The following is a 21,658-nucleotide window of genomic DNA, read 5'->3' on the forward strand; positions in this document are numbered from 1 at the left end:
TAAGTTGAGTTTTCCAGTTTTAAATGTCCTTCTAATCTAGAAAACATTCAGTCACTGGCTCTCAGATGTAGTTAAGCATAGAAGATGCCCGTATTAACATAATAGTTTTCCTTGCTATGGCAAAAATCCCCAAGGAATGCCACTTAGAGGAGGAAATGTTTATTTTGACTCACAAAAAATTCCAGTCCATAGTCATGTGGATCCTTGCTCCTGGAACAGGACCAGGCAGAACACCAGGGCAGGGAGCACGTGACAGAGCAAAGCCGCCAACCTTGTAGTAACGAGATGAATTTGTGAAGAGGAAGCCTGGGGCGGGATGTAGTCCTTGGCGCATGCTCAGTCAGGACTAGCGCCCTTCAACTGGTACCCATCTCCAAAGTGTCCCTCTCTTCCCCAAAGCCCATCAGCCCAGAAGCACATGCTGGACTAATGATGTCAGGGTCCTCACTAACTAACTACTCCTCTAAAACTGTGGTGTTGAAGACTAAGCTTTCAACAAATGAGCCCTTGGGGAACATTTCGGATCAGAGCCATAAAAATATGTAAGCATGATTTCCAAGGCCAAAGAAACCACAGAAGCAACAATTTAGACTTTAGTAACTGTCACTGCACACTATGAAAGACGTGAGTGACATAAATAGGGCCAGGAAGACGACTCGGTGGATAAAGGCACTTGTGCCAAACCTGACGGTGTGGGTTCCATCCGTTATAGCGGAAGGAGAGAGAAGGGGATGGAGAGGCAGCTCAATGGTTAAGAGCTCTTGCTGTTCTTTCAAAGGACCTGAGCTCAATCAGTTATTACCTGTAAATGCAGCTCCAGGAGAGCCTGTGCTCACCCACCCCATGAAAACATAAAATAAATCCTTTGAAAAGAATAGGAAAGAGCCAACTCTCACAAGCCGTCCTCTGACCTCCACACATATACCATGGTACTCCTGCGCGAACACACACAAATAACTAATACGAAAGCAGCGTAAGTGATAGATATGGGGAAATATCTTTCCTACAGTCTAATATTTGTGGAGATAATGTGTTCATCACCAAATAGCTTACATCTCAAAAAAACTCAAACTTCAGCTGTCATCTCCTCAAGTTACTCCAAGGTTGCTCCCTTCTTGTTCTTTTCAACATAAATTACAGATGGGTAAGTGATGGCGTCTGAGTGAAGCGCCATGTCAGCCAGTGTACAGTGTGTGTGCCACTTGTGAGTGACAGACTCTGTTTAGCAGAAAGAAGTATATGAATAACTCAGGCAAACAGATAAATAAATACATCAATAAATGAAAAGAAAAATAACTCAGGCTAAGAACTCTAAGAAAGTAGGTGGAGAAGGCAGCTTCCTCAATGTGATTTAAAAACAAACAAGAACAGACAAAAAAACAAAAAAACTAGAGCTAACATTATGTTTAATGGTGAAATACTGCATTTCCACAAGAATCCAAAAGAAGACATGAGGGCATCTCTCCAGAGATGGCTCAGAGGTTAAGAGCACTGGCTGTTATTCCACAGGACAGGGGTTTATTCCCAGCACCCACATAGTGACTCACAACCATCTGTAGCTTGAATTCTAGGGTATTTGATGCACTCTTCTGGGCTTCTTGGGCACTATACACACATGGTGTATAGACATACATGCAGACAAAAAGCTCATACACACACAAATAATAAAAAGAAAAAAGAAAAAAATGAAAAGCTAAGAAGGAATACCTGTTCTCAAAATTCTTAATGTCTTACTGGGGGGATTACTAGTCAGTGTGATGAGAAGGGAAAGTTGGAGCCCACCAATTAAATACAAAGAAAAGTCTCTTGTCTAAGGTGTGTGATTAGCTATGTAGACAATCTCAAGGCATCTATTGAAAACAACTATGAGAATTAAGAAATGAGTTCACACCTGGCAATGGTGGGACATGCATTTAATTCCAGCACTCAGGAGGCAGAGGCAGGTGGGTCTCTGTGAGTCTGAGGCCAGCCTGGGCTACAGAGCGAGTTCGAGGACAGCCACTGCTACACAGAGAAACTGTCTCAAAAAATAAAAAAAATAAAAAGTAATAAAAATGAGTTCATTAAGGTTACCAGATAAATAGGTCAACTGTATTCCTAGAAAACATCCATTAATAGTAGCATTAGCTAATTTAACATAAACACAGAGGTCATAAAGCTTACAAGGCTCTGGAAGCTTAGAAAATTATGAGACTCGAAAAGTCTGTCTCCAAGGTCACATGTGCAGTAAACATTCCAGAAGAAGCTTCAGTGGAGCTCTTCCGCAGGAAGCTATAGGAAGGCATCTTTCATGAGTCACCACCCATCCTGGAATGGGCTTCTCAATGATGCACCTGCCTAAGGGTCTGTGCACACCTCACCCCGGTAAGTAACTCCAATAAACTCATTGGTTTGTCAAGACAAACTTGGGTAGAATCATCTCTTGGTTGTGTCTTTGGTGCCCTCTCTGGGGAAGACAGATACCTATTCATATATCCCTAGGAAATGTCCCACAGCACAGTTAAAGCCTGAGCACAGGCAGACAAAAAAGCAAAGATGGGGTAAAGAGGAGCAGTTGCATGGCCCCTACGATGGGCGATAAGGCACGTAGCTAAGACTGATCTGTTTGAAGGCGAAGTGGTCATGAGGGCAATCCCAACGTGGCTGCCTTTCCCATGTGGTATTGGAGGTTATGGCTGGCTGCTGAAGTAGCAAGTGTATGATTTCCGTTGAGAGTGAGAAGGACATGCAACCGATGTCAAGTCATCTGCACGTGAAGCATCCCAGGTTGGCATGGAGACACCTAACATATCCCTGCTCACACAGTGGTGCAGAGAAAGAGGAGTCTGACTTTCTCCTAGTCCCAACTTCTGTTTTATCCACTCAGGAAAGCAGAGAATGCTCTCTAGAGAGAGAGTGTGTCATGCTTTCTTAATAAATGGAGTCTACCACACAAATATGTAGATGTAATATCTATGATTCCATATGTATACAGGGGCCTCGATAATGGCCCAGTATAGGAAACTATAATGGACAATAGTCTGCATCTGAGCCACTCGAATTGAAGAAGACTTTTAAACAGAAATGAGGGAGCCCCTCACAGCATGGCCCGTGAGGTCATGGGGCATGGGGACAGATGGGATCAGTCTGAGGACGGAAGAAGTAGAGAAATTGAGAGATGTGGCTGCTTTCCCTTCCTTGAGACCAAAGCTGTGTAATGTGATCTAATGTGAGAGACAGCTGGTTCCAAAAACCATTGGGAACACTTGCTTAGTGCTGCCTGTGGTCCCCAGGAAGGATGGGCATTCCAGTTTACCTAGCCTGGTAGAACAAGAGACCCAAGTTAACTCATGGGGACTTGAGTGGTATGGGACTTCAGTTATTTTGCTGAGACCCATGATGGGGGATGATTGTCACGAGACATGATTGTCGAGCCTGCCTCGACCAGCAAGGATGATGCAACAACGGGACTCTTCTTAATACAGTTTAATCAGGACCCTTTGTTAGTTGCATTGTCTCTCCCCGCTGGGGCAAGCCTCTCCCAGCACCTAAGTAGGGCTGGGCTACCAACCCCAGGCAGCCACGTGGGCACTGTCCACAGGTTCACGCATATGCCAGCAGCACACGAATCCAGCCATAGCCAAATAAGGAGCTGTTTACCATAAAGAGTGTTTGCCATCGGGAAGGCAGAGGGTGGAAGCCAGCACCATCTTTAGGGTGCGGCTACATGCAACTCTCTACAGTTCCCCCTTTTTGTTTTACAGAGCAACAGGCAAGAGTAGAGGTCTGATCTCTGCTAAAATGGAACATGTACTAATGTTTGTCCAGGCGTCGTCCACCCAGAGAACACTAGACCCGTCCGATACCCTTTTCACAGAGGTGGGAGTTAGGGTACCAACCCACATGCAATCAGACTTGCTCTTCTTGAGGTCGGCATATCATAACCTCAAGTGCAGTGTGCAGGCCTCGCATCCTGTGCCTAAATATCTTTTAAAGTAGCCAACCAGGCTTGGGGGGACTGTCCTGCATCAATGGCCATAAAGGCTTGGACAATCATGGCTGCATGGCGACGCTGTGAGATCCTAATGCGACAAATGCACCACAAGCATACTAGGGAGGTGAGCACCAGTAAACCTACTAGGGTTCCTATTCCCACCCACTCCTTCATGTGATCCATGGCTGTAGCAATCCAGGAAGATAATCCCTCCACCAGTCCGGTATCCACTCGTGTCGAATTCACCGTGACAATAGCCATTCTCAGCTGGTCCATCAGGTTATCAAACTCTCCGGTCCAATTGCCTAAAAGATAACTAGACAACCTTTTAGATAAATTTGCAGCAGAATAATTGGAAGCATCCAAATTCAAAAAATTCAGAGTAAATAATGCAAGAGAGAGTCTGTCCTTAGGGGTACGGCCATAGCCTATTCCCCCTTTTTGTTTTTGAAGCAACTCCTTCAAGGAGCGATGAGCACACTCCACAATGCCTTGACCTTGTGGATTATATGGTAGGCCATGTACAAGTTGCACATTCATCTGTTGACAGAAGGAAGCGAACTTCTGTCCGGTATATGCAGGACCATTGTCTGTTTTTAACTGTTGAGGCTTACCCCATGCTGCCCAAGCTTCTAAGCAATGAGCAATAACATGAGAGGCTTTCTCTCCTGCCATTGGGGTGGCATGAATGATTCCAGAACAGGTATCAACAGATACATGTACATATTTGACACGTCCAAATTCAGAGATGTGTGTAACATCCATTTGCCATATTTTTAGGGGGAGCAAACCACGAGGGTTAACTCCTAATCTAGAAGGATGATGAAAAATGACACATTGGGGACAATCTAGTACATCGTGCATCCGCACGTGAGATAGAAAACTTTTGTTGTAATGTCCTTGCATTAACATGAAATTCTTTGTGGAAAGCATGTGCTCGTTGTATGGCAGAAGCCACAAACATCCATTCCTGTCTAGTATACTGGTCCACTATATCATTGCCTTTAGCCAATGGACCTGGCAGACTGGTATGTGCGCGGATGTGTTGCACAAAAAAAGGATTTTTACGTTGCCAGATCAGTTTCTGTAACTGGCCAAACAATGAGCTAACCGGGCTAGAAGATTTGATGGACCCTGCACATTCAAGGCTTTTTAAAGCATTAACAACATAACTAGAATCTGACACTAAGTTAAATGCAAATGGACAAGCCTTGAAAACTTCAAGAACTATTGAAAGCTCCACCTGTTGAGGTGCACCTGGCAAGAATTGATGCTTTACAGGTTCAGTAGAATCCACCATATAAGCACCACAGCCTGTCTTAGACCCATCTGTAAATATAACACTTGCTCCTGGAATGGGCTGGGAAGCAGTTACCTTAGGGAAAACTACAGGATGTTCTTTAAAGAAAGTTAATAGTGGATGTTTAGGATAATGGCAATCTATGTGTCCTGGATAGGTACAACGCAGTATTGCCCAATCATCTATGGCAGCACATAATACCTTGACTTGAGTAGAATCATAAGGAACAACTAGCGTTTGTGGTGATGTCCCAAAATATTGCAAACATTGCTGAATACCCTGTTGCGCAAGTAATGCCACAGCAACAGGATAATACTCAATTGATTTTGCAGGTGAGATTTTAGTATAAATCCATAACAAGGGTCCTTTTTGCCATAAAATCCCCGTAGGTTGCATCTGGGTAGGCAGAATGCACAGGGTAATATCATCATTATTTTGCACTCTTTGAAGAAAAGCTCTTTGTAGCCTATCCTCTAATTTTGTTAAGGCTTCTCGGGCTGCATTGGTTAATTGCCTCGGTGAATCCTAGGCTGCATCTCCAACTAAAATATCATATAATGGTTTTAATTCATAATTGGCCATTTCTAAACTTCCTCTTATCCAATCTATATCTCCTAATAATTTTTGAAAATCATTCAATGTGCAAAGATGATCCTTCCTTAACTCTACCTTTTGTGGCATGATATGATGATTAGTTATTTTAGAGCCAAGATAATTGACAACTTTGCTCTGTTGCACCTTCTCAGGGGCAATACAGAGTCCCTTTTGCTTTAGCAGTTCTACAAGTGAGCTATATGCTTCTTGAAGAATGCTCTCTTCTTTAGCTGCTAACAGTATATCATCCATATAATGGAGGCATCTCAAGCCAGGAAAACGTGCTCTCAAGGGTTCTAAAGCAGTTGCTACAAATAATTGACACATTGTAGGACTGTTGGCCATGCCTTGTGGCAATACAACCCACTGATATCTTTTATCAGGTTCCTCATGATTAGTGGACGGTAAAGTGAAAGTGAATCTCTCACTGTCTTTGCTATTCAGTGGAATGGAAAAGAAGCAGTCCTTAATATCTACCACAATAATAGGCCAATTTTCAGGCAAGGCTGACAGCAATGGAAGACCACGCTGTACGGGTCCCATAATTCTCATTTGCTCATTTATAGCTCTAAGATCATGTAACAATCTCCATTTTCCTGATTTCTTCTTGATGACAAATATGGGTGTATTCCAGGGAGAAAGGGAGGGTTTAATGTGCCCTTCCTCCAATTGCTCTTTCACTAATTGATATGCAGCATGTAATTTCTCAGAGGAGAGTGGCCACTGAGGAACCCAAACTGGCTCCTCCGTTATCCAGGATATGGGAATGCCCTTGTTTGGGTTTCCTAGGTACTGTTTGTATTGGCTCCTTTCTGCCTTGTAGAAATTTTCCCCGGCCAAAATCAGGATGACACCCCATGTTTTTCATAATATTTTTAGATTCTTTGGAGTATTCATTACTCAACTGAAAGCCCATGGATTTCATAAGATCCCTCCCCCAGAGGGACACTGGAAGCTCAAGGACGTAGGGTTGCATAACGCCAGAGTGACCTTCTGAATTTTGCCAATTTAACAAATTTGCACTAATATTTGGAACACTGGCATAACCCAATCCCTGCAATGTTTGTGAGGAAGCCTGTATAGGCCAACCTCGAGGCCAATCTTTGCTAGCTATGATACTGCGATCTGCTCCAGTATCCAAATCTAGGTCTCTTCCCAATTTTCTCCCAGGAAGGCACTGTGAGGCTTCCTGAAATTGCAAAACCAAGGAGCAACTACATCACACTGTTCCAAAAATCGCTCTAGGGTGTGTTTTTATATTTTCAATTTCTTAGAGAGAAGCAGCTCATTAAGAGCCAGAAAAATTGGGTGCGAGGAGGAAGCGCCCATGTTAGTATATCCTTTTCTTTCCTCAATTTGAGAAGTTTCTCGGAGGTTTCTCGGAGCCTCTACAGCACAGCCCCAGCCCTCCGGTTTTACCTGTTTGTTTTGTTTCACCTGCTGGTTTTGTTTCACCTGCTTGTTTTGTTATGCAAATTACCCGCCCGCTACAGTCCCGAAGCAGGCTTCACTTGTTGACTTTGCTATTCTAATTACCCGTCCGCTTTTGTCGCGGCTCTACTTACCGGTATACCGCCTGACTGTAAAAAGTTCTGAGTCCAGAGAGACGTGGTAATTTTCCCCGTACGTTCGTTTCTCCGTTTTTTCCCCCGTACGGGCCACCACTTGTCGCGCCCGCCTCGACCAGCAAGGATGATGCAACAACGGGACTCTTCTTAATACAGTTTAATCAGAATCTCTTGTTAATTGCATTGTCTCTCCCCCCTGGGGCAAGCCTCTCCCAGCACCTAAGTAGGGCTGGGCTACCAACCCCAGGCAGCCACGTGGGCACTGTCCACAGGTTCACGCATATGCCAGCAGCACACGAATCCAGCCATAGCCAAATAAGGAGCTGTTTACCATAAAGAGTGTTTGCCATCGGGAAGGCAGAGGGTGGAAGCCAGCACCATCTTTAGGGTGCGGCTACACGCAGCTCTCTATACATGATAGGCTCCAGAACCCTGGAATGGTTTGGACTGGCATTTTAAATTGGGTTTTAGGTGCTAAAGAGTTCAAGATGAGGTGGGGGCAGGAAAACAGATGATGGAATCTGTCTGGGTTTCAAAAGCAAGTGGGATAAGATTTGTACTGAGTCAGAGTTCCCAAGGAAAATTTTTGGCAAGAAACCAAAAGCGTCCAAATGGCCTCAAAGCCCGGCAACAGTTTACCAGGGAGATGAGAGAGGAAGTGAATGGCAGAACAGTTCACGTTAGAGAAAACAAAAAAAGTTTAAGCTTGTCCTAGAGGTGAACAGTTATTTCCCACAGAGAATATTCTATGTAAATTTTCCTCTGCCAAAAAATGTATACTGGGGAGGAGAGGATTGTTTGCATAGCCCAGGGCCCTTCCAACAGCCAGGTGAGGCTGACGGAGAGGCGGGAGTACCAGAATCAGCCTGTCAGAATTGGGGAGTCAACCCCACTAGCACGCATGGCCATTAAGAACACAACCATGATGATACATAAAATAAGTTGTTGCACACCTTTCCGCCAGTATGCACAAACAGGAATATATCATTATGTCTTCATCACTATTTGGCAACAGAGACAGGAGGGATGAACGCAAGGCTTCACACATGCTAGGAAAGCACTCTGCAAACCTAGCTACATCCCCACCTAACAGAAATGTTTAAATGATGTAGTCCCACTAAGCAGTAGGAAATCCTCAATGGGTATTATAAACTGCAACATGCTCAATACCTCAATTTAGGTATTTTCCAGGTGACTTTTATTTTCCTATTTTCTACATTAAAGCTTGGATAAACATATTGTTAATAACTTGTGAATAAACACATTGTGCTCTAACTTCCAGCTGTACCTGAGTAACAAACAAGGACATCTGACCGTTCAGTAAACATTTATTAGTCATAGGTAAAATACAAATTCAGTTACTATGTATCATTAGTATACATGGGGGGCGGGGCTGGGGATAGAAAACACTAGCTGGGATCCAGAATAAGAAGTAACAACATGGTTGAGGATGTAAATCAGTACAATCAATTTGAGAGACAGAGGTGAGATTTCTGGGTCCACAACTACACGTTGATCCACTAAAACCGAATGTGACCTATAAAAAAGGAAGAAAGTAATGTTTGTCACAGTGCTATTTATAGAAAATTCCAAGCTGGAAACTATAGATACAATCATTTACTACACAAGAATAGTTCTCCAACCTAATCCTACACACCATTGAGAGTGGTGAGTAAAGTTACATGATACAATGGAATACATTCACAAAAGCATTTCAGAATAGAAATCAGACCTGAAGAAGGACCAGCTGGGGCTGATCTAGTTCTGTTGTAGAGACCTTGCTTAGTGTGAATGAGACGTGGGCTCTGCTTGCAGCCCCACAAAAGTATGGCCGGGCAGGGGTGGTGCACGCCTTTGATCCCAGCCCTCGGGAGGCAGAGAAAGGCAGATCTCTGTGAGTTCGAGGCCAGCCTAGGCTACAGAGTGAGTTCCAGGAAAGGCTCCAAAGCTACAGAGAGAAACCCTGTCTCGGAAAAAAAAAAAAAAAAAATGCGACCCGAGTGAAGGTTGTGGAAAACACCGGCGATCAGGAGAACCTGGGCAAGCATGGAGGCCGGGAGGAGTGCCTTATGCCATTCATCCCGCCAAGTGGTCCAAAATGGAAAATCATACACAAAGTACTATCAAAGAAGGTTCACTATTTGATATCATATCCAGAAAAATTAAATAACTTCCAGAACCAGAAAGGAATATGCTTGAACATGGATCAGTATTTGTTGGGCTTAATGCTGGTTTCGGTGGCCTAATAGCAAACAGTCTTTATCGGCACATCTTGCATGTAACCCCAGCTAGACTAGTTTCTAACTTACCAATGGCCATGATGCCATTTTTGACAGTGAGCATGGCTTGTGGAGGTTTTGTAAGCATACCTTTGAGTGGAGGTGATTTGAACTGAGAAGCCTGTGCCGTGAGCCAGAGCACATTAGTTGGTTTTGTTACAGGTGGTATATACCCTATCCTTTTTGCTGTATCTGTGAATGGGGGCCTTGCTGCCAGGTTTAAATCAAGCTTTCTACCAAGGAAAGAAAACTTCTTATATTACTGGATTACAGTTCCTAAGCCTATCTGTAGAAAGATGGTATTTCCCATTTTACTTCAGAGTGTGTTTGCGGCATACCTTGCATCTAGACAATACAAACTCCTCATAAAGACCCTTCACTCACCTGAATCTGAACCTTCACTGATTTAAAGCAAATATATACAACAAAAATTTAAAAAAAATTTTTTTTTTAAGAAACTACTGGGTAATTCTGTTGATATAAGGTTAAAAATGGATGCTGGGACTTTTCCTTTAGAAGCACCTTAGGAAATGTCCCCTTCCCCTGTGGGGTAATGAGAAAAATATTGGTGACAAAGAATTTAATTTAAAGCACTTCTTGAAGAAAGGCAACCAAGAAACACAGCCTACAGAAACACTGACAGGGGGTTGGGGATTTAGCTCAGTGGTAGAGCACTTGCCTAGCAAGCGCAAGGCCCTGGGTTCCATCCTCAGCTCTGGGAAAAGGCAGAAAAAAAACAAAACAAAAAAACACTGACAGGCTAAAGCCAACATTTTAATAGTGCAACTGAGCTTCTCAGATTTCTCAGAGGAACCAGTGGGAGACCCCAGATACTCACAATTACTTCACAAACAGAGTGGGCATGTCCTTACGGTCTATACAGCACAGGGATTCAGCGTCACACAAAATGTTATAAATTTCTTCTAGTTCTCCGTTACATTCTTTCTTGCAAACACCTTTGAAGAGCCAGCATGAATCAAAAATTTGTCTTATGTAAATATTCAGTCCACTCCTAACTGTAAAGGAGGGAAAAGGTTAATGCTCAATTATTGTCCTCCAGTGCCATGGGTAATTTAGACTTCAGGCCCTTCATACACTTTAATGAGAAACTCTACATAATCAAATATATTCACCGTATCTATGGCTACACACTCCTTCCAGTTGCTTTGGCTCCAGCTTTCAGGGGCCCTGTTTTGAGCCATTAGCCCCTATGGTCTAAAATTACATGACCCAATGGTCATTTCTCTGCATAGGATAGCACAGTAGGGTCAGTTTGCTGCTATTTTCTACATGGAAGACAGAGAAGAAGTTCCAGGTGTCTGCAGAGACTCCATACGAAAGCATCTCCCAGGGAGCTTTTGGTTGTCAAAAGTTCAGTCTGAAGAATGGAAGACCAATGGCCTAGAACTCAGAAGCCTTTAATTCCATCCCAATGTGTCCAATTCCTTTCTGGATGACTTTTTGTTAAGTGCCCCATGACCCATCCTAGCTTAATGACAGGGTATTCAGAGGTATCCTGTGGGGTAATGGGTAAGAAATAGCTTGAAATACCTAAAACCCATACCTAAAATCTAGCAATGTTAATACCTAAGTGCCCCTGGAAGCCAAGGAATACTGGACAGGAGGTAGGGCGCAGTTCATAGAGTGCAGCCTGGGTCATCCTGCTCCTCTATGGTAAGCTTTGGTGTCTACTAGCTGCCAGCATAGAACCATGGATTGGGCTTTGATCTGCAGAAAGAATCAATGTGTGCAAATAATCAATAGTGTATGGTCAAATGCTCCTGGTAAGCACACTTGACTGCTGTGTGCTCACTAGCCCCGGAGCACTCCTTTGGGGACAGAGAGTCAAGAGGACACATGGGGCAGTCTCTGGCAATCTGGTCATACACAGGAGCAGCAACTGTCTTTTAAAGGTTTCACACTTGGGCCTTAAGTGGAGCTTTTTAACATGAAGATTTGAGGTAGGAAGAAGGAACTTTCTGAACACCTTCCCCCGAAAACCACAAGTGCCCACTTCAATTACTAAATGGGGGCTTCTCCATAATTTTTTAAAGGTTTTTCAAGACAGGATTTCTCTGTGTAGTCCTAGCTGTCCTGCAACTCACTATATAGACCAGGCTGTCCTCAAACTTGCAGAGATGCGCCTGCCTCTGCCTCCCGAGTGCTGGGATTAAAGGCGTGCGCCACCGCCGCCCAGCATCTCCATAGTCTCACATTACTCCCTTCTGTCCGGAGCACAGAGTCTGATTACGCATTCTGATGCCCCTACAGGATCCCACTGTGCTACAAAGTAATTTAACACACTCTGACAACTAGCTCAGGTTTTAGGTTCTTCTCACTGTAGCATTTGTCTTGACTTCTAAATAAATGAAAAGTTGTGTGGACAGCCAACCATGAGAGGCAAGCCCCAAAGGTCCTCTAGGAATAGCTTGCCTTCTACCCCATGTCCTGTCTGTCCTCTAAGAGTCTTAGCACTCTACTCTGCCCCATTTCTGCCAATGTTGGTCCAGTCTTGCCCACAACAAACTCCACAGATGTTCAAGACCCAAATTCAGAACCAACTTTTTCTCTGAAGAGAGCCATCTCTTGTTTGTGTCCTTGGTATCATCTCTTCATTCCCTATAGCAACCCACACCATTTCTCTCTGCCCACATCCCTCTCTGTTTCTACTCCTGGACTCTCAGCACTGCCTTTATCTCAGTCTCATAGAACCCCACACCATGATTCCACAAGGAAAGGAATCCATTTTACCTGGTGGAACATAGGAGAGCAAGACAAAGACCACGAGGACCAATGGTACGCTCCTCATGGCCAAACCAGGGAGCAAAGAGTCAGCTGAGATGCAAGGAAGAGGCAAGTGACTGTATATGTAGCTTTTGAGACCTCAGGAGCTGTGTGGCTAGTGAACCTTCTGGAACAAGAACATCTGCTTGCTCCATTGAGCAGCCCAATAAATGCAAGATCAGACTTTGAACATTGCATCTCATCACTAACAAGTGCTTGCTAGCTGCCACTTCTGAGCTATCAACCCAATTTACACTGTGTCAATAATCTCATTCAAAGCCCTACTGGAATTCTGTGTAGATAGGTGTCTTTATATCTTCAGAGGACACCCATTTCACAAATGCCTAGTGTGTTCCCAAGTTATAAGTCTAGTGTCATTGGCAGTGATGGTGATGGTTATTTTCACTCATACACATTCAAAACTCAAGGTGGGAATTCTCCCCTTTTGAAAACCAAGTCCACTGAATTGTAACTGGGATAAATAGCTTTACCAAGTTCACGTAAATCATCACTGGCAGGAACACAATGTACAAACTGACTCCTGTATGTGAAAGCTGAAAGACTGGCCTGACATGATTCTAGCTGGGCTGTAAGCTTTTTAGAAAACAAGTTACCCCAAAAAATGCAGGATAACCCCCATAGTACCACCTACACGATTTCAGAGATCACTGAGCCATGGCCTCCTACTGAGCTTAGGTACATGCTGGGCAATGTGAGTTGTGCACAGGAAGTGTGATAAAAAACATTCTCTTTGAGGGCTGAGAGTCAACAGGGTTTGGTGTTTAACAAAAGCTGTATGGTGTTGTATGAAGACCAAAGATCCCTTAAGGAGTAAAGGTGAGCACTGATCTGTACTCTGCATGCCGGCTTTATGAGCTTTGAATAAGGTACTTCATCTGACAGTATTCTCGCCTGTAGAGCAGGTTGTACATCATTGGTCTATCTATCCTGTCTCAGAGACTTTCAAGAGCAAATGACGTAATTTTTATGAAAAATCTTTGTGAACTGTACCAGCAAGGCCGTATAACAAACAAAGACCTTTACAACAGAGTTGATACAATTTTCAGCTAGAGAGCAAAGAGCCAGCACTAGAAACTGGCTCTCCCATCACTGTCCTGGGGCTGGCACTGTAGCTCATTTTTAGAGCCCTTGTCTCAGATGCACAACACTATTGGCTTGATCCTAATATAAATAAATAGATAGATAGATAGATAGATAGATAGATAATAAATAAATAAATTACTATCACTCTGCCCTATGTTTTGTCCACCAGACTAGATATACATAGATAATGGTGGTTTGAAAAAAACAAAGGCCCCCAAAGGGAGTGGCACTATTGGAGGAAATGTGTCACTGTGGAGGGAGGCTTTGAAGTCTCATATATGCTCAAGATACCACCCAATGTCTCAGACCGCTTTCTGTTGCTTACAAGTCAAGATGTAGGACACTCAGCTACTTCTCCAGCACCATGTCTGCCTGCACACCACCATACCTCAATGTCATACCACAATAATGATGGACTAAACCTTGAAAATGTAAGCAGCCCCAATTAAATGTTTTTTCTTTGTAAGAGTTGCCTTGGGGTTGGGGATTTAGCTCAGTGGTAGAGCACTTGCCTAGCAAGCACAAGGTCCTGGGTTCGGTCCTCAGCTCTGAAAAAAAAAAAAAAAAAAAGAGTTGCCTTCGTCAAGGTATCTCTTTACAGCAATAGAAACCCTAACTAAGATGGATAGACAGATGATAGACAGACAGACAGACAGACAGACCACCTGGTCACTTCAATGGGCTCTTGTTTTCAAACTTCAGGAATCTTATAACATGATGTAGGTTCATATCTTTAAAAGACTCATGAGAAACCTACAAAGCGAAAAATCAGCAAATAACGAATAAAAGACGCGTGTCACTGTGTGTCGCTGCACAGGTGTGTGGGTTCACGCAGATCCATGGAATGGAGACTCAGAGGCATCTTAAGAATGAATCTAGCCTTTCATGGCTGCAGGGGGGTCCAGCCTTGAAGGACTGAAGCCCTATCTCTTCTCCTAGGGCGGTTTTATTTCTCTCCAATACAGTTTAACCAGTTAATTTCCAAATGCTCAAAACAACCTGAAAGAAGCTCCCAACAATACAATGCCAAGTGCAAATTCCTCAATTTCTCAGGTTTTCCAGGTTTCCTGAACCAAGTTTTGCGTAGGCCTTTGTATCCTTGGGAGACTCTAAGACAAGATTCACATAGAGGGCGACAAGAGAAACAAAAGGTATTGGTTAAACAAAAGATGGATTAGGCTAAGTGCTATGCTCTGGAGCCAGGCCAGGTGTGGCTCAGCAGGAATGTAGCCACAGACATGAGTTCAGAGGAACTTGAAGGGAACTGGTCCAGTGATCCCAATGCTGTGAGGGACTTTCTTAAAGAGCTTGTTCCAATGTAGTGGATAGACAGACATCCCAGCATTGGCCTGGAAGTTCCAACCCCTATTGAGGCTTCGGTAATGATCACGCCCACAAGGCGGGGCAAAGGAGGGAGCGGAAGACGGAGGATCAAGAGGAGGTCTCTCTCTTGGTTCTGGGACCCTGGATGCTGGAGGTAGACCGAGCAGAGTTCTCCAGAGAACACCGCCGGACTGCGCTATACCTTTGCCAGACCCTGCAACCTACCCCTTCATTTGTAAGTTACCCCACAAAATAAACCTCCCTTTTAACTACGTGGAGTGGCCTTAATAATTTGCCAATATTCCAACCAGAAGCATTAAAAAGACTAAGTAAAATGCCCAGAATGTTGGTCATAGTGAATATGTATCAGCCATGTTTTTTTCTTCTTCTTCTTGTTGTATTTTTTTTATTTTATTTTCTACTATCTCACAAATCACATTATTTATTGCATTCTCAATACTCTATACAGGGATGGCAAGATGGCTCAGATGGGTAAAAGTGCTTACCATGAAGCTGAGGACCTGAGTTTGAACCTTGAATCCCATGGTGGGAAGAGAAAGCTGACTCCCACCACGTGACCTCTGACTTCCATGTGCTGGCCATGGCATGTGTACGCCCACACTAAGACACTCACACACAATGATACTAAAATATTTTCAAATTTAAATACTGTGCATAGAAGAAGAGTAGCTACAAAGAGGTCATTTTGAATTTGATTTTGTTAATTTCTGACTTCCAGTTCAGTGAGGAAGTTGATTGTGCCAAGGTTGGGCCAGTGGAAAGGTGTTCAATCAAGACTCAGTATTGTTTTCAGCCATTTTTGTTGGGTTTGTTTTGTGTCTCTTCGCCTTGCTTATTACAGTAATTTAAATTCTAGTTGCTGCTGGGTGGTGGTGGTGCAGGTGCACGCCAGTAATCCCAGCACTCGGGAGGCAGAGGCAGGTGGATCTCTGTGAGTTCGAGGCTAGCCTGGTTGACAAAGTGAGTTCCAGGAAAGGTACAAAGCTACACAGAGAAACCCTGTCTCAAAAAAACAAAAAAACAAACAAACAAACAAACAATTCTAGTTGCCATGAAAAGGGGAAGTGATGGCTTTTCCCCTCTCTCTACCAGTTGTCTACCAGTTTCTCAACCAAACTTGGAGATTGTGAAGGCCTAGACTTAACTTTACAGGCTCAGGAATATGCCATAATAACTCGAACAGATACAGAGCAGTATACTCCTGCAGACATCCTGTCTGCCGTTTATGCAGGAAAGGAAAGCTTAACAGGATGCTGTCTGTGGTTTAGGGCCCTTGGAGATATCTAGATTATCCTGCTGAGCAGTCCAGATAATCCTGTTCAGTGGGTTGTCGTTCCCCGCCAAAAGTCTAGACCAATAGTTTAAAAAAATCACCTTCCCCCTTCTACCCAATCCCAAATTGCCGATTCCTAGCTTGTGGTTTTTCCCTATAAAAACCCTCTACACCTGGGCTCATGGCCATTGCCACATTTCCCTTTATCTGCCCTGTGGTGGCCCAGGTTGAACCAGATAGGAAGTCACAACATGCCCACATGGCTGGGCTTGCCCGGCAGACCGCCTAGTTATTTCCAGTTCAAAATAGCCATTTCTGGGTTAAAACATCTCTAGTGACTCGTGTGGCCATGTAATCTACACGCATGCATGGAGTAGCCACATGCGTTCCTGTACGCATGCGTGGCCCTCTCTTTAAAAAAGCCGGCGCCATTTTGCACAGGTCTCTTCTCTCTTTTTTTCCTCTCTTCCTTTTCTCTTGACCATGTGGCCTGTCACATCTGTCTCTTCCTATCCTATATTAATAAACAGCTCTTCTGTGGATTTGTCGTGTTCAGGATGTGTTCCTCGCAGGGTAAGAGCGCCAAAATAACTAACAGAACCTGAATAAACGGACCCTTATGTGCTTGCATCGGAAACCAGCTCCTTGGTGGTCTCTGGGGTTTTCGCTAAACAGGTACAATAGAGATGGAGTCTGAGAGCCTTAGAGAAAGACTTCAGGACTAAGCAATTGGTTCCTTCCTCTAACTGTCCCAGAATCCCACACAGATGTCTAACCTTCAGCTGATTTCCCATCTAATCCCGGGCTTATTTCCATCTGGAACTTGGCTTAAAATAGGGTTTCTCTGTGTAGCTCTGGCTGCCCTAGAACTCAGAGATTCTCCTGCCTCTGCCTCCCAAGTGCTAGGATTAAAGGCATGCTCCACCACTGTCTGGCTCACCAGGGCTTTCTTATACCTCCTGTTTTTGGCTAATCCATAGAAAACTGATTTTTATTTTTATTTTAAGATTTTCTTGTCACTAAAGTTCAACAAAGTTCTTTTGCTGTAAATAGATGTCTTACAGGATCTTCTTTAGTGTCTTTATTAGAAATGGTCCCCTGAGGGGCTGGAGAGATGGCTCAGAGGTTGAGAGCACCGACTGTTCTCCCAGAGGTTCTGAGTTCAATTCCCAGCACCAACATGGTGGCTCACAACCATCTGTAATGACATCTGGCACCCTCCCATGTGTACATAATAAATAAATAAATCTTTTTTTAAAAAAGGAAAACAAAAAAGAGATGGTCCCTGACTTAAAATAGTTTGGCTTATAATTTTTAAATTTTTACTATAGTGTGAAAGAAGTATGAAAATTTGCTGCAGGTTTTTAATTTATATCCAAGGGCTATATGATACAATACTCTCAAGATGCTGGGTAATGACTGCAGGCTGCAGTTCCCAGCTAGCCACACAATCACAAGGGTAAACCACCTATATTTGACATTATACCCTCTTGCTTAGGCTATGGTATTTGAGAGATTATGTATATTAAATGCATCTTTAACTTACAGTATTTTCCACTTATGATGATTTTGTTAAGATATAATGTTGTTGGATTTTCTTTTACTCTAGCACCACATTAGATGCCAAATGTTGTTGATTCTTTTTGCTCTTTAGGGGGCCTGCCACCCAGCTACTGTTGTACCTGTTTCAAAAAACCCCCAGAGACCATCAAGGAGCTGGTTTCCCATGCAAGCACATAAGGGTCCTTTTATTCAGGTTCATCCTGGGCCACTGCACAGCAGATGGAAGGAAATGTGGCAGCAGCCACGAGCCTAGGTGTAGAGTTTTCATAGGGAAAACCACAAACTGGGAATTAGCAACTTGGGATTGGGTAGAAAGAATATGGGCCGAGGTGATTTTTTGAAACTATTAGTCTAGACTTTGGGCATGAAACTGCATTTGAAACCATTAGGTTAGACTTTTGGCAGGGAACCAAAACCCCCTGAACAGGATTATCTGGACTGCTCACAGGGTTGTCTAGATATCTTCAAGGACCCTAAACTACAGACAAGATGTCTGTAGGAGGATACTGTTCTGTATCCATTCTAGTCATGGCACGTTCCTGAGGTCCTTCCTGGAACTGAGTACAGCAGGTGGTCTGAGATGGTGGCTCTTTCCCTAAGGTAGAGCCTGTAAAGTCAAGTCTAGACCTTCACACTACCAAATAAATCACACATGGAGGCTTATTCTTAATTATAAATGCCCGGCCTTAGCTTGGTTTATTACTAGCCAGCTTTTCTTAAATTATCCCATCACCCTTATGCTTCTGGGCTTTCACCTTTTTCTATTTCTGTTTATCTTACTCTTACTATGTGGTTGGCTGAGAGGCTGGGTGGCTGGCCCCTAGCTTCCTCCTCTCCTTTTTCTCTTGCTCTTTTTTTTTCTCCCTCTGTGTATTCTCTCTGCCTGCCAGCCCCACCTATCCTTTCTCCTGCCTCACTATTGGTCATTCAGTTCTTTATTAGACCATCAAGTGTTTTAGACAGGCAAAGAATCACAGCTTCACAGAGTTAAACAAATGCAGCATAAAGGGAGGCAGCACATCTTTGCATCATTAAATAAATATTCCACAGCATAAACAAATGTAACACATCTTAAAATAATCTACCATATAAGTACACCTCAAGTTGGGGGGCCTCTGTAGAAAGAAGACCACCTAAGATCAGTAATGTTTGACTTCACTATTTCCACACAGAATGTTCTCAGCTTCTGAGTGGTCCTTGTTTGTTTGTTTTGTTTTGTTTTGTTTTTTCCCCACCTAACCAGAATGATTGAGTCTTCCTGAGCCTAAATCTAATAAGCTGAGCTGCAGGGAGCAGACTGTTCACTGCAGTTCACTCTGCCTACCAGGCAAGCAAGCATGCACACCCAGAAGCATGAAGAGTGAAAACACTTTCTCCCAAGTTATGTTGACCAGCATAACTACATTCCTTGCTTGATCTATATCAAGAACTTCTCTGCCAGCCAAAGTCAACTTGACAGGAGTGGGGGGTGCTGCCTGGAACAGCACCTCTGTGGATCAAACAGGTGGTGTGATTAAGTTAAAGAAAGATTCTGTTGGGTGAAAGGCACAGGGAAGGAACACAAGGAAGATACGCCAGCATGGTCTTCATCAGCTTCACTGCTCTTCTGATCCAAAAGAAGTTCTGTTCATCCTTCACAGCTGAAAAACAAGTGGCCATTCAGGGCATGAGTATACTCAAAACTAAAGTCATCCCATCAGTTCCCCCTGCCATGGGGCATGAGAACATTAAGGAACTGAAGAAATAAAACACCATCTGTGTAACCTGAATTCTTGACTCTCTGTCACCTCCATGTAACTCATTACGTTCACTGGAAACTCATTATTTTGAATAGTCCACTTGTGTGGAAACTATAGTAAAGTAAGGTTATAGTGGTGTCATGTGGTTGTGATGACAATTTAAATGAGATCATTCAGCTAACTGAGACCAGGGCGATGGATGGATCAGTGGGCGAAAGCTCTCACTGTGCAAACCTGATGACCTGAGTTTAGATCCTGAAAGCCCACACAAAAGTCTGTGTTGTGGCATGTGTTTCTAATCCCAGCTGTGGTGGGTATTGTGTTTCTTGAAATATTGTGTGTTCCCCGAAATAAACATATCTGGGCTCAGAGAACAGACAGCCACTAGAACAAAGCCAAAAATGGCTAGAAAATGGGAAAAGTAAGCCATAACAGAAGTTGGGCGGTGGTGGTGCACGCCTTTAATCCCAGCACTTGGGAGACAGAGCCAGGTGGATCTCTGAGTTCAAGGCCACTTTAGAAACAAGCTCAGCATGGTGACCCACGCCTTTAATCCCAGAAACCCAACCTTTAATCCCAGGGAGTGTGGGCAGAAAGGAAAAGATTATATAAGGCGTGAGGACCAGAAACTAGAAGCATTTGGCTGGTTTAGCATTCAGGCTTTGGAGCAGCACAGTTCAGCTGAGAGTCATTGGAATGAGGACTCAGAAGCTTCCAGTCTGAGGAAACAAGACCAGCTGAGGAACTGGCAAGATGAGGAAGCTGTGGCTTGTTCTGCTTCTCTGATCTTCCAGCGTTCACCACAATAACTGGCCTCAGGTTTGTTTTTATTAACAAGTACCTTTAAGATTCATGTTACATCTGGCGCCCAACGTTCGTGGTACGAATTCATGAAATAGCCTCTTGCCTGTGGCCTTGTGAGCTACACTCGGCCTGTTGTGGTGGAGCACGCTGGTAGAACTTGCTGAAGAAGGCAGAGGCAGGAGGATCCCGAGTCCGAGGCCAGCCTAGGAGAAGCTTCGGCCGGGGCAGAGACACAAACAGTGTTGGTGGGACCATGGAGGCAATGACTACTGCTCCGAGTTACAGGCTGCTTCTCATTGTGTTGGTGACTGTGGTGATGCTGCTACCTGGGACAAAGAATTTACTGCTGCTTGTTCAGAGAAGAATTGCCAGGACCATCGTGTTACGAGAAAGCATCGGCAAAGGTCAGTTTGGAAAAGGTTGGCAAGAGAAATGCTGGGGAGAAATTGCTGTGAAGATTTTCTCTTCTAGGGAAGAATGTTCATGGTTCCGAAAGACAGACATTTATCAGACTGTGATTGCTCCAAACCACAGAGGAGGCAAAAAAAAAAAAAAAAAAAAAAAAAAAAAAAAAAGAAGGGAACCATGATCATGCCTAACAGTGACTTTGAAATCTGCAAAAGGATGATGGGACTCCACAATGATGATTCCACATGGGCTATGATAAAGCCATTAAGCTGATTAACACCACGGAAAGATTGACTTTGGACTACAAACTACTTAGGACAATTTCGAGATGACTGGCTGAGATGATCCAGCCTGACAGACTACTTGAACAAGGACTTGAAACAAGCCCTGCACTTTCTCATTATGCAGTGGCTGGCCAAATGATACAGGACTTGACAATTAACCCAAAAATAGAGTTGAGGTTTAAAAAAAAAAAAGAAAGAAAGAAAAAGGAGAATATAGATATGAGGTAGATGAATGAATCTACTCTGAGAAAAAAGGTAAAGAAATGATAGGATAAATGGGTAGATCATTGAATATACTCTAAAAAGAAAAAGAGAAAGATGACAAAAGGTTATTGAATCTATTATGAAAAGAGAGAATATGGATATGATAAGATAAAAAGGGAGATTATGGAATCTACTTTCAAAAAAAGGAACTATTTGTTTTAAATAGCATAAGTAATGAAAAATTTTTTTGTCTGAGTTTATCAAATGTTACTGGACTGGACATTGTTTATATATAATGGAGTTTTTATCTGAATTTGTCAAATGTTAATGGACTAGACATTGTTAATGTAATTCTTGACTGTATATATTGTATATACTTATTGGATAGTTTTTCTTGTATTAGTTATAACCTTTTTTAAATTTTAGACAAAAACAGG

At 43.3% G+C, this 21,658-nt stretch overlaps 1 protein-coding gene and 1 pseudogene across 1 annotated transcript; one reads left to right on the top strand and one right to left on the bottom strand.

Annotated features, from left to right (window-relative positions):
- The first annotated feature begins 9,521 nt into the window (after positions 1-9,521).
- LOC118590755 lies at positions 9,522-10,124 on the top strand (annotated as a pseudogene).
- Positions 10,125-10,554: 430 nt separating this feature from the next.
- Positions 10,555-12,523, bottom strand: Defb135 (defensin beta 135). The gene is made up of 2 exons (XM_036198817.1): positions 12,466-12,523; positions 10,555-10,730 (listed from the first exon to the last, which is right to left on the bottom strand). The coding sequence occupies exons 1-2, from the start codon at positions 12,521-12,523 to the stop codon at positions 10,555-10,557; spliced, it is 234 nt and encodes a 77-aa protein (XP_036054710.1).
- Between the last annotated feature and the right edge of the window lie 9,135 nt (positions 12,524-21,658).

Source organism: Onychomys torridus, chromosome 9, assembly GCF_903995425.1.
Source record: "Onychomys torridus chromosome 9, mOncTor1.1, whole genome shotgun sequence".
NCBI lineage: Eukaryota > Metazoa > Chordata > Mammalia > Rodentia > Cricetidae > Onychomys > Onychomys torridus.